We start from the raw sequence: 13953 nt of genomic DNA, 5'->3' as shown, positions 1-13953 counted from the left end.
TATGGGCCTCCCACCCCTCAATTCGAGTACTTCGGATATGTTTAGAGCGAATGGCACTAGTCCTATATTATGCTGCCCTTGCGGCACGTGAGAGCACACCCAACACTCGGTTTGGTTTAGCACCTTACCCACCAGGGAGTGATAATCCTCCAAAGGATGCCCGCCTATATTCAGAGTACTGGGGGACTGGCATCGTTGGATGCATCTCTCTTCAACTAGGGAGTCGCAGAACTTGCAGATACAATACTCATCAGACAATAGCCCCTCACACTGCCTCCGAGTTCCTGAGCTAGCAGACCTTTTCATAACCCCCGGACCAAGTTTGATAATGGGCTGCTCTGAGTATCCTAATAACTTTTCCTCTGCCTCCATCTCATCCGTATCACTCCCAGAACCTTCCTCCGTCCTCCATCCTCCTTCACAAAAATAGAATGTCCTATAAAGAGTAAAAACAAGGAAAATCCTGGAACAAAAGAAAAACAAAAACCGCCACTCCATCGCTGGAAAGATAGTTCTGGGGCAACGTCTCTGGTTCAGGTGTCTTGACTGCAGGCTTTAGGTCTCCCGTCACAGGCTCACAAGTGACAGATCTATGTCGTTGGTCTTAGCTTTATCTTGCACTTTCTCCGGATTATGGACTCTCCTGCAGTGGGTGGAATGGACCCAAGTGTCTCTCTCTGCAACCTTTAGTGATATAGTACTAGTCTCGGTTGATACAGTCATAGGTTGCCCTGCTGCCCATTTAGCAGCTTCGTCTGCCCTGTTGTTGCCCAATGACACTGGGTCTTCTTCAAAGGTATGGGCTTTGCACTTTATGACGGCTACTGTTCTGGGTAACTGTATCGCTGTCAGAAGTCCTTTTATGTGTTGTGAGTGTGCCACTGGTGTACCTGCTGCTGTCGTAAAGTTTCTAAGACGCCAAAGGGCCCCAAAATCGTGCACTACCCCGAAGGCGTACCTAGAATCAGTATATATATTGGCTGATTTACCCTCTGCCAATTCACACGCTCTCCTTAGTGCTACTAGTTCCGCCACCTGGGCTGAGTGAGGTGGGCCAAGGGGTTCAGCTTCTACCACATCCTGATCGTCTACAACAGCGTAACCAGTACATAGCTCTACTGTCTCTGTCTATGACAACTTCCGTCTGTATAAAACGTAAAATCTACATTTTCTAAGGGGGTGTCACGTATGTCGGGCCTTGCAGTAAAGGTCTGATTCAGGTGTTTCATACAGTCACGCGTGTCAGTATTCTTGCCTAACTCATCATCAACCAGGGTCTCCTCACCTCCCACCCTTTGTGTCTCTAGAGACACATACGGAAGGTATGTAGCTGGATTTAAGGTGCTACATCGTTTGATGGTGATGTTTGAGGGTGCCATCAGGGCTAGTTCCCACTTTGTGAATCTAGCTGAAGAAACATGTCTGGTTTGGGCTGAATTTAACATAGCTGATACAGCATGGGGTGTATAGATAGTTGAATTATGTCCTAATACTACGTCCTCGCTCTTACTTACCAGAAAAGCCATTGCTGCTACACTTCTGAGACATGTTGGGAGTGATCTTGCCACATTGTCTAATTGTGCACTGTAGTATGCTACCGGTCTGCTAGCATCACCATGTTTCTGTGCGAGGACACCTGCTGCACAACCATCAGCTTCTGTACAAAATAGCTCAAAAGGCTTTTCATAATCAGGTATTCCCAATGCAGGTGCTCTAGTCAGACTATCTTTAAGATTAAAGAACGCTTGCTCTGACTCTTCTGTGTGTACAACACATTCTGGTTTTGAGGAAGAGACTAGCTCCTGCAATGGTAATGCCAGAATAGAAAAACCTGGGATCCAGGATCTACAGTATCCACACATCCCCAAGAAAGTACGAATCTGCTTCTGGCTCTGCGGCAGAGTCATGTGTTGTATGGCCTCAATCCTGTCGGTTGTCAGGTGTCTTAGCCCCTTAGTGAGGCAGTGTCCAAAGTATTTGACCTTAGTCTGACATGGCTGTAATTTATCCTTTGCCACCTTGTGCCCTGTTTGTGAAAGATGAAGCAACAACAATTTAGTATCATGTAAATATGACATAAAAGAATCAGAGCACAACAACAAATCGTCCACATATTGAATTAGAACAGACCCATTGTGGGGTTGAAAGGATTGCAAACAGTCATGTAAGGCTTAGGAGAAAATACTGGGGCTGTCAATGAACCCCTGGGGTAGTCTGGTCCATGTGTATTGCACTCCCCTGTAGGAGAATGCAAAAAGGTATTGGCAGTCAGGGTGAAGGTTTTAATGGATACTGTGGGATTTTTGGAGCTATCCTACCACTTTTTAGATTGACCATGAAAGGGGCTACGTTTGCCATCAGTCCAGTGTCCTGTCCATCTCTGGTCCATAGTGAACCTGGTATTTCCAGCAATATCCCCTTTACTTGAGATGGACTTTGTTCTATAACAGGAGAGTGTAACATTAACCTTTGAGGGGTGTCCAATATATCCTGCACCTCATGTGCGACCTTCTCCGGTATATCTAAGAACACACCATCAGAAGTACAGTATATGACACATCCCATTTTACATAACAAGTCTCTCCCTAGCAAGTTAGTAGGAGCCGCCGCAGCCAAGAGAAACGAATGCTTGGTATGCAGGGGCCCGATAGTAACCTCAGCTGGTTTAGTTAGTGGATAATGCAACACTTTTCCCGTTACCCCGATGGCTGGAATTGTTTTACTGGTCACCTGTAGATTGAAAGGAGAGGTTATCACAGATCAGGCCGCCCCTGTATCTACAAGAAAAGTTTCTTTCCTACCAGCTATGTCAACTATCATTGTTGGTTCTTCTCTCTGACTCTCAGTTAACCTCACTGGCTGTAGACTACAGGTATGACCTGACCTCTAGCGCTGACTATTGCTTTCCCGCGCAACATTTGCTGCTATAACATGCGCAGGTAACGGTGTGTTCTCTTGCCTATGTGTGTTTCTCCTTGGAGGATACCTATATGATTCCCTATCCATATGTGTATCCTGTCTTGCTTTTTTACAGTCTCTTGCAATATGGCCTTCTTCGTTACACCTGAATCATCTGATCACTTTAGGTTTCTTGTTATATGGGTTGTATGCTGGTGGTCGTGTATGCATCCCCTCTAGAGCCTGTATACTCACCGTCATTAACCTATCACCTTTCTCCTCCTTCTGTCTAAAAAGGTTTTTGTCATGCTCCACAGCAGACTCCCTAAGAGAATCTACTGTGATGCCTCTCCAATTAGGTAATGTGGTTTGTACTCTGGTTTTTAAATTTTAAAAGGCCATCCATTAATACTCCTACAGCTACTTCCCTATGATGTGGGTCCTCCCCTATGTTGGTTATCCCAGAAAACCGTGTTATCGCTGCTATAGCTCTAGCAAAGTAATCTGATGCTGTTTCACTATCCTTTTGTTTAATGGTGAAAATCTTACTCCAATTTACTACCACTGGAAAATAGATGGCTAAGTGTTTGACAATTTGTTCTATATTTTTTTGGTTAATCTCATCAGTCAAGGTGTCATCTTCCTCCAACAAACAATCTTTAATAAATTTTTGCATGTCCGTATTGGGAGGAAGACACGCCCTCAACACTACACGCCAATCCTTATCGGTTGGTTCGTGTGCATTTCCTAAGTCTTTAACAAATTTCTGACACTTTGCCAACTTTTTTCTAGGATCTGGGAATTCAGTCATAATGGAACGCAATTCTGATCTAGTCCAGGGACAATGCATTGTAACATTTCTTAAAGGAACTACACCATCCTTATCCGGTTTCCCATTGGGAACTGATATTGTGCGGACTGGGTACGCACCCACTGGTTCACTGACTTCAGGGGACACTACAGGATTTCCTGTTTCAAGATTTAGAACGCTTTCACTCCTAGTGATCACGCTACTCTCACCTATCTCAGCCATTTTCTCATACTTGCTCTGAGCCTCTAGTACACTAACAGCATGGGCAATGGCCAAAATCACAGTGGGTTCATCTTCAGATACACTTGATTTAAACTGGCTTAAAACAGGATACAACTAAGCAATTTTTCTTTTTTCAGTTTTAATAACGGCTGTAGTTACCGCTCCCGCCACAGTAGGTGGCGGGGGTGCGCTTGCGCTGCGTTCGCCACGCTTCTCAACGGCCACGTCCGTTGTGCGCGCGCTTTTAGCCACGCCTACTTCCGCTGTGCATTCGCTGCTCTGCCACGTGTTACCTTCCATTTGCCACAATTTTAAACAATCATTATTTCTATTTCTCTTTTTCGTTCACTTGATCAACCATACTTTATCTTTTACAGTATTTAGTACCTCTGCATTAAAACTTCCTATTGTTGGGAAAGGCCTATCACAATCTTTGGTCATCTTGACCCACGTGTCACAATACACAGTTGCGTATGCACCATATTTCTTACACATGAGAAACCTTGCTGAACCAATAGGACCTTCCTTGGGCAGTACACTGACCTTCTCTAGCGTATGCTTAGCACCCATGTTGAACAACTCCAATCTACATGGAACACAGACACACTGCAATGCTCTGTTCCTTCCGGCCAACAATACTCTTCTCTGTGGAACACAGACACACCGCAATGCTCTGTTCTTTCCACCCAACAATTTCAATTCTGTTGCTACAATCACTGCTAGAGATCTCTAATGCCCTTGTGAACGTATTTCCAGATAGCCGCGTCCACTCGCTTTCTCTTGTTCCGAACAAGAATTCCCTAACACAGAAATATCACTGTGGGCCCCAAGGGCTATCAGCTCCTCGATACCCTGGCTCACCACAAAATCTGCTGAGTTTATTATCGCTGGGAGCACAAGTTGATAAAATCAACCTGCCTTTCCAGTATAATTCCTCCTAGCTGCTTCACCAATTTGCACTAACGGTGCGGTTAGATCGCACTGCCTACCAATACTAATTATTAGCAAACCTTGCGATCTATTGGTAGCACTTTGCGAAAACCCGGTTTTCGCATTCGGTATACCTGCCCTGTATACCGTCCTTCAGTTGGGCAATCCGCCTTGTCAGACAGCAACTGAGCACAATGAATAGTAAACAGTGTATCTACGTTACAAAATCACACACTATACACCTTTTCTGCGCAGAAAATCAAAAGTTCCAGTAATCAAAAGTAACAGTAATAATGTCTCAGAGGTTTTCACAAGTAATTATACTATATACATATAATAACTATTAAAACGATTGTTTAACCACGTGGCAAATCTACCGGAAGTTCGCGTATGCACAGCAGGAAATACACATACGCTAAGCACTGCAATACAGTTAAAACGCACAATGACAGTAAAAAGAAACAGTTTTCTCTTTTGTCCCTAGGTTCTAGTTAGCATGCCCTAGACAATGCAAAACGGACATTCGGTTTCACAACACAAAGTAAAATTCAGGTTTTGAACACATTGCGTTCTTACCCGTATATGACGCGTCTCCACCCTTTGTTGCGGAACCGAAATCCGTTGGTCTTGCGTATCATCGGCAACGAAACCTCCAAAGCTCACGAGCCCCCAAATTGTTATGTGCGTATTGTCGCTAACCAATAACGATTGTCGAACCTCGATTTGTGTTTCCAACGCACAAAGATTTATTCGCAACAAGTAGAATAATATGTTCACGCGAAGTGATAATAAATACAGCCGTTACTTATCGCAGGCGCTCTGGATCCAGTGTGCAGTCATTCAATCCTGAAGTCTGGGGACAAGATTTCTGAACACTAGATGTGAAGCTGCTGCTTATATACACACAGAAATACAGTAATACAATGAAGATGGTATAGCTTGCATCTATTGGTCCAGGTCTCAGGAAGGTCCAAGGGGTTGTCAATCATTGGCTAGTTCATCCCAAGGAATCCAAAGGAGGGGGTCATCTCTCCAGGGGGTATGCTCGGCTCTTCCCGCCAAGATTCCTTAGTCTTAAGTAGTTCATAATTCCCTATCATTCATAACTTGTGTATGCACTCTGCGATTCCTTCGCAGAGTGAACCAAACAGTAGGAAATGTAAAGAGGTTTATTATGATACCACTCATGATATGATTCCTTCAACCTGTTCCGTATATATTTCACTAATATGCATGTAACTTTAATATAACATATAAATACTACTATATTTCGACATAACTGACTATGTGTTGCAACTACCATTAATGTGTACTGTTTTATTAGTATGCATGTTTGTGCGAATGTATGGTAAAAGACCAATTATTGTTGCTGCCACGTGTAGTGGATGCGTACGCCCTTTCACGCCGTAGCGTGCCCTTGTACGCCGTAGCGTACCGTATGCATCTTTTCAGACAAAGACAACCTAGTTTGCTCGACTTTAATGGAAATGACTTTATCCAATTTGCTGACTTCGACACTATATACACACACACACACAATTATACATGTATCTCTCTCTCTCTATATATAATAGAGAGAGAGAGAGAGAGATATATACACAATTATACATGTATCTATCTATATATATATATATATATATATATATATATATATATATATATATTTACATGCACAATTATACATGTATCTATATAATATATATATATATATATATATGTGTGTGTGTATATATATATATATATATATATATATATATATATATATATATATATATATATATATATTTATTTGTGTGTGTATATATATATATATATATATATATATATATATATATATATATATATAAATATAAATATATATATATATATAAATATATATATATATATATAAATATATATATATATATATATAAATATATATATATATATATATATATATATATATATATATATATATATATATATATATATATCAGAATGGATAAACAGTCTTGGCAATGTCTTCAGCAATCAAATAAACCATTCACAGAAATAAACATAGTCCCATAACCCTAAACACTGGCTATCACAGTTAGGTCCCTTACTAGTCACTGTCCACTTTTTGGCAGCAGTCTCCCACCCACAACACAAGATAGCTATTTATGGATCCACCCCAGCACTACTCCAGCTGATTCCTTGATTGCTTAGATCCAGGTGCTCCACTTAGTCTCCTGTGCTGTGTTTGTGCAGATTTAACCCTCTCTGCACCTATAGGCTGTGGTTTCCCAGGGAAACCACCACTTTTCCTTTAGTAGAAGGTGGCAACGTATCCCAATTGCCACAATATATGTATATGTTATGCTCAAGAGAGTTCTCTTAGACTCTGTGTCTTGCTAGGCCTGTGTAAATCTAGACTAATGCCCCCCTGGTCTTCTCCAAGAACCACCGCAAGATGGGATGGATTTTTCTGCTAGGAGACTGCAGATCACGGACCATGGTTTGGTCCCCAGACGTGACAGGGAAAGGAGAATTGGCAACAAAGCAAATAAACAAAGGTAGTTCCTTAGGAGATGCTGGAGTGAAGAGATTAGGGCTACATCTGACACTCTGCAGGGAGGAGATGCAGAAGGGGTGGTCAGAAAACTGGCCTGGTCCGGTACATGATTCAGATTGCCAACTCCACACAGGGATGGAGCTAGAGAATAGTCATAAGGGTAGCTGGGTTCGGTACACAGGTCAGATGACTGTACAGCAGAAGGGAGATCCAAGGAGAGTTTTACAGCAGGCAAGCGGGTCTGGTACACAAGATGGAATCAGCAGACTGTAGAATCACAAGGACAAACAGAACTCACTGGAGTCAGAAGGTAAGTAACCCGTTGCTCTGACACAAGTTTAGTGTCAGAGCCTCTCTTTTATACAGGAAGGAATTTCAAACTCCCCGGGATGTTCTTAATGCGTACTGTACATTTTTTTTTATAGTTTCTCTTACTTGCATACACATGTTATGTGCTATCTATTTGCACACACAGTTGTAGTTTAATATAGATTATGCCATGACAGTCATCACTATCAGTCGGCACTTACACCTGCCCTATAGCTGGTGCAAATATGGCTAAAAAAAAAAAATGTACGAGTTTGAATCACCCACATCCACATTGGCACTCCCTTACTGTACATTGCCAACATTCATACACCCCTTCCCCACCCTTCAAATCGTAGGCAGTGGTGTCATTTGCATTCAGACATAAATTGCATGTAGTTGCGTTCGTTGGTGTAAAGTCCACTTCTGAGCATGCACAGAGCAATTTCATGCATGATACGGCACGCAAAGGGACTTGCGTCCAAACATGTATCCGTGCCCGAGAGAGGAAAAAGAAGACGAAAAATCAGACCTGTTTTACAGATAACTTAAACTAAAGTGGTGAGACCCAGAGCTAGAAAGACGGGAGGGTCTGACCTCTATACACATCTAATATTATTATTCTCCTTTACTTAGAAACAGTCAGCATATTATGTAGCACTGTGCATTCAGGGGAAATGTAAAACACAAAGGGGCATATTCAATTAGCTTTCCGGTTCGGTAATACGGTACCGCAATAACGCGGATTTTCGTACGCAACCCTATGGGGTGCGAACGAAAATCCACGTTATTGCGGTACCGTGGATTGACTTCGCAGGCCGTTCCGGCGCGATCCTGCAAACCGGAAAGCTAATTGAATATGCCCCAAAATGTCATGCCCTCCACTCACTCACATCTCTGAGGCATAGCTCTACACATAAATACATTGCACTGTACAACACACAGTGAGATTACTTGCACTTTCTTTAGTTCTTGGCCCGATTTCTTAAAATACACAGACTGTACAGTACAACATACAGCTTGATCCCTTGCACCCTCTCTAGCTGACTTTTCAACATTGCACAACATGTAATGTGATCCCAGTCACCTTTTCTATCTTGGAGTTTAATCTCTTCAAATACATTAATTGTACAATACACAAGGTAATCCCCAGAGTTGTAATGACTGGAAACAATAACACTGTGCTATGCCATGTATATATGTATAGATTAGACCCAAAGCTGCATTGAGTGGAAATAATCATATATTGTTGTGTATTGTGTTTATGTAAATAGACCATATCCAGGGCTGTAGTAAGTGCAGGTATCACAAAGCATCTTGCACATCATAGGTAGAGAAAACAAATTATTTTGTGGATACTGAATAATTTCTATTATACATTGCAGTGATTATTCCTTCTATGCTCTGGATAATACCAACCTGCGACAACTATGGGACTGGCAAAAGCACAATTTAACAATTCAAAAAGGAAAGCTTTTTTTTCATTACAACCCGCGACTCTGTCTAAGAGAAATTCTTGACATGGTGAACATCACTGGAGCAGAAGGGCGGCAGGACAAAAATGATATTGCAACCAAGACTAACGGGGACCAGGCATCCTGTGAGTATCCCCTTTTTTTATTCTATTTTTTTATAGCTATATTCTTTATTTTCTATTTTTTTAATGAAGATTTCAAAACAAAATAATATCAGGCAAAATATATGATACAAAATAATATTACTTAGAAATTTCCTTTTTTTCCCTTTAACAAGTACACCATTGCAATAGCTGCTTGGAAAAAAACATGTAAAAAGAAAGTTGAACAGAAGGGAGGTGGGTTGATGACTTGCAGGATAATCAAGGTAACAGAAACGGATGGGAAGGTATGGGATTATGCAGGCTGGAGGTTTGATGGTATCTCACTACACAGTCTGGTGAGTTCATAGTTGCTTTTCCTCAGAAATAAACAACAAGCTGATATCACCTGGCACTAAAATAACTTCATACTAGATGTTGAGTCTCCAAACGCAGCTGTATATAGGATGGTCTTGCATTCCATAAAATAGGAACAATGAGTTAAAAGAGCATACAGTGCTGGAAGGGGACTCACAGAAGTGTATATGAATTAATATAAATAACAATTGATAAATCATAAGTATATATCCAAGGCAATATGTACAAAATTTACACATAAAAAACAAAATTGGCAGTGATCGTATCTAAAACAATAAAATATAATATACCGTATTTTTCGCTCCATAAGACGCACCTAGTTTTTAGAGGAGGAAAACAGGAAAGAAAAATATTCTGAACCAAATCTCAAATATTCTGAACCAAATGGCACTGCTTAATATGGCTATGAGGTGTCAGTCCATGTGTTCAAATGAATAACAATAATAAAGTCTTGTACAGATCCTTAATTGAGAATACCTGGTTGCCATGGGGACGCTCAAGCGTCCTGCTGCCGGGCGGATGTCTCGATTCTGCAGTGGTAAGTGTGTGCATGCGAGTGACGTGGTGCCGCTGACCGAGCGATTGTGAAGTTACCTTTTTGCACCCTCAAAATGCCTGACACCCTAGGCTGCAGCCTGAGCCTACTGGATAATCAGGACCTGGGTGCTAAGCATGTATAAGGAATAAATATATCACTCTTATTTATCTGTGATGTGAATTTTCTTAGGCAGGTGGGTAGGTAACTGTAATGACATATTACAATGATTGGACCTATCTTGATTAGTAGGTCTCACAATATCCCCAGCATGATGTAATAGCTGTCAGCTGCTGTCACACGAAGTTTGCCGGGGAAGGAGGGACCGGCTGGGGGAGGGAGGAGGAGGAGGAAGGCCCATAGGGAGGAGTGAGGACTGCGTGTGTGGCTGGGAGGTGTCGGCTCTCTCCCACTAAGGAGCCCAGAGCTTAGTGCACTTTATGACGGGGGCCTGCTCGGGCTGATCCCGCCTGCCAGCCCTATGGATTAGTCGGAGTTGCGGGGCAGGAAGTTTGGATTCACTGGGAGTTTGGGAACAAGGAGAGGAGGGGTTACCATGAAGAAACAGTTTAATCGGATGCGGCAGCTGGCTACTTCACAACCGCTCGTTCAGCGGCACCACGTCACTCGCATGCGCACACTTACCACTGAAGAATCAAGACATCCGCCCGGCAGCAGGACGCTTGAGCATCCCCACGGCAACCAGGTATTCTCGATTAAGGATCTGTACAAGGCTTTTTTTTTAGTATTCGCTCCATAAGACGCACACACTTTTTCCCCACTTTTTTTTCGGGAAAAAGTGCGTCTTATGGAGCGAAAAATACGGTATGTATCAAAAACAATACTGCAGTATTAATGGAAGGATTAGTGATAATAGAAATTATTCTCCACGTCCGGTAAATGTCCCACATAGAATCATAGTAGTGACTTAAGCATAAGAGCCGTATATCAATCAGATGTGGATGGAAATGATAAGTTAGACAGAGTTCAGGAGATATCTTGGGACCTTTGCTGCAAAAAAGGAGGTTTAGCGTAGATAACTCGCACTTAGTCCCCCCTTCTGGGTCCACTTGTTTAAATAGATTCTCGATTGCTCTCCTCCATGACCGATAGTGTCGGCGTGCTGGCTCCAGCAGACGGGATAGGTGCGCACCTGTAAAAGTTCTGTGTGATGCAGTCCTTCCACAAAAGAGTTCCTATTCCATAGGCTCTATTATGTGATAAGTCACAAGAGTACCTTTAGTGGCAATCCAACAATCTGCAGATAGGTGTGGGGTTAATGGCAACGCGTTTTGTCCACTCGTGTGGACTTTTTCAAGCCTCAATCCCTTTGTCTGATTAACGATCTTTAAATAGCCCCTTCTATATGGGCTTGATTGAATCCTCAATGTCTGTTAATTCTATTCATTGAAGTGTATCACTCTTCAATATCCGAACAACCATAAAAAACAATAAATAAGTATAGTCATATGAATGGCTTTGAACACGTAACATGTAATAACAAATGATTGCCTTGGATATCTCAATAAAATGGAAAAATTAATAAAATGGAAAGAAATATATATGAATATAAAAAAATAAAAACAACATGAATACACCTGGAACAAATATACCAATGGGGGCGCTCATCTCTAAATTGCGCTTCAAAAGCGATCAGATCATAGATGGTTATAGGTTCCATCTCTTTTGCGATCTATCTAATATACCAAACCCCATTTATTGATACCAATCATTGAACTCAATTGTCTCATTGAGACCTTCTGGAAATAGGGTCTGTAACCTAAATATCCACATAGCTTCACCTCGACAGAGATTTTTGTATCTGTTGCCTCCCCTACTAGTTACATCAAATCTTTCTAACCCTATTAAAGTGACAGCCAATGCATCACTTTTATATTTCTCAGCAAAATGTCTCTAGACTCTCCAGGTGTCAGCAGTCCCTTGTTTATATTGATCCAATGTTCTCTAAATCTGTTTTTCAAGGGACAGGTAGTTCTACCCACATATTTAAGGCCACATGGACACTCCAATACGTATATTACAAAGGTCGTACCGCAATTCATAAATTGCAAAATCCTGTTGCAAGATCTTGAAATTATCTGTAATCATTTTAATGGTGTGGTATTTGGTGTTCTATTTTGAAACAAATAACGGAAAATTCCCTTCTTTCCAAACTTTCTTCCTCTCTCTCTCTCTCTCTCTCTGTTCAGTTTTGGAGACTAATAGATAGTCTCTATTCTTACTCAATAAAGACTGTTTAGCTACCTCTACTAGTACTCTAGGATAGCCTCTATCAATAAAAGTTTTTCCCTAAAGAGGTGCTTAACTCTTGAAATCATCAACTTCCGTACAGTTATGGCGATTTCGATACATCTGTCCCTTTGGGATGTTGTCTATCCAGGGACGATGATGACCACTGGCATAGTGGAGATAGGCATTTGAATCCACAGGTTTGCTATAGTTAGTTGATAAGATGTGGTCGTCCTTCACAAAAAAAGTCATATCTAAAAAATTCATCCCAACTGTACTGAATTGATAAGTGAATTTTAATTTAAAACAATTTGAGTTCAAATATGCCACAAACTAAAGTGCTAAATCAAATCCACCTTCCCAGATAATAAATAAATCATTGATGTAACAGCCATAGAGCACCAGATTTGCCCCGAACGGCCCACCCCACAGGTGGCTCTCTTCGAAAACCCCCATATAGTGGTTGGCATATCTCGGGGCAAACCTAGTGCCCATGGCCGTCCCCATAACTTGCAGAAACATGACCGAATTAAATGAAAAATAATTATGCGTCAAAATAAATTGAATTACCTCAAGCAAAAAAATATTGTGTCCAACTAAAGATTGTTCATCATTTCTTAATACATCCTCAATAACTTTTACACCTTCTTTTTTGGGAATATGGGTATAGAGAGCTTGTACATCTAAAGTCAGAAAACCCGGGCTCGGTCTCCACTTGATATTCTTAGTCAATTGAAGAATATGCGTAGTATCTCTAATATAAGATTTTTGGGCAATCACATACTGCTGAGGATAATGATCCACATAGAAAGAAAGATTGGATGTAAGTGATTCTAAACCAGAAATGTTAGGTCTCCCAGGTGGATGGGTGAGTGACTTATGGATCTTTGGCAGATAATAAAAAGTTGGAGTAATAGGATATTTTAGGAAACAGAAACTCATCTTTTGTAATAACATCCTCAAATAATGCCCTCTCTAAGAGAACTCTCACTTGTTCTTGAAATATTTTAGTAGGATCACTCTTTAGAACACAATAAAAAACTGAGTCATTAAGCTGTCGCATTGCCTCCTTGATGTAATCTGATCTATCTAATATCACGACTCCCCCTCCCTTGTCCGCCTGTTTAATGAAAAGGGAGGTGTCATTCTGCAGACTTTGAGAGCTTTCTTTTGATTTGGACAAATTTTTCTTCCCCAAAGTCTTCCTGCTATCATTTATACCATCATTGCATAATGACTTCAAATTTTCCAGAGTGTTTTGATAGAGAACTTGAATGGGGAGACGTTATTGATTGATTGGGTAAAAATCAAATTTCTATTTGAACTTCAATACATCTACTTTATTAATCTGACTGGTGATATTAAACAAGACTTTGTATTGTGGATCTAAATCTTCTACATTACCTTCTTCCCACAAATTGTCTAATAAGGCTAAGCCTTTAGAGTCCCCAGACTCTAACACAATTGGGTTACCATCTTTCAAATCTTTTTTTATAGTCTTAGATGCAAAATAACGTTGTCTACAGAGAGCTCTA

At 41.1% G+C, this 13953-nt stretch overlaps 1 protein-coding gene across 1 annotated transcript in view; it reads left to right on the top strand.

The window, feature by feature from the left end:
* The window catches only part of LOC142151386 (insulin receptor-like), a 151557-nt gene that overhangs the window by 109717 nt on the left and 27887 nt on the right, over positions 1-13953 (top strand). Inside the window, exon 6 of the mRNA XM_075206980.1 lies at positions 9086-9300. Coding sequence (XP_075063081.1) covers positions 9086-9300 — 215 coding nt within the window. The remainder of the gene's footprint in view (positions 1-9085; positions 9301-13953) is intronic.

This window comes from Mixophyes fleayi, chromosome 1 (genome assembly GCF_038048845.1).
Source record: "Mixophyes fleayi isolate aMixFle1 chromosome 1, aMixFle1.hap1, whole genome shotgun sequence".
In the NCBI taxonomy this organism is placed as follows: domain Eukaryota; kingdom Metazoa; phylum Chordata; class Amphibia; order Anura; family Limnodynastidae; genus Mixophyes; species Mixophyes fleayi.
This window is presented reverse-complemented; position numbering and strand designations above follow the sequence as displayed.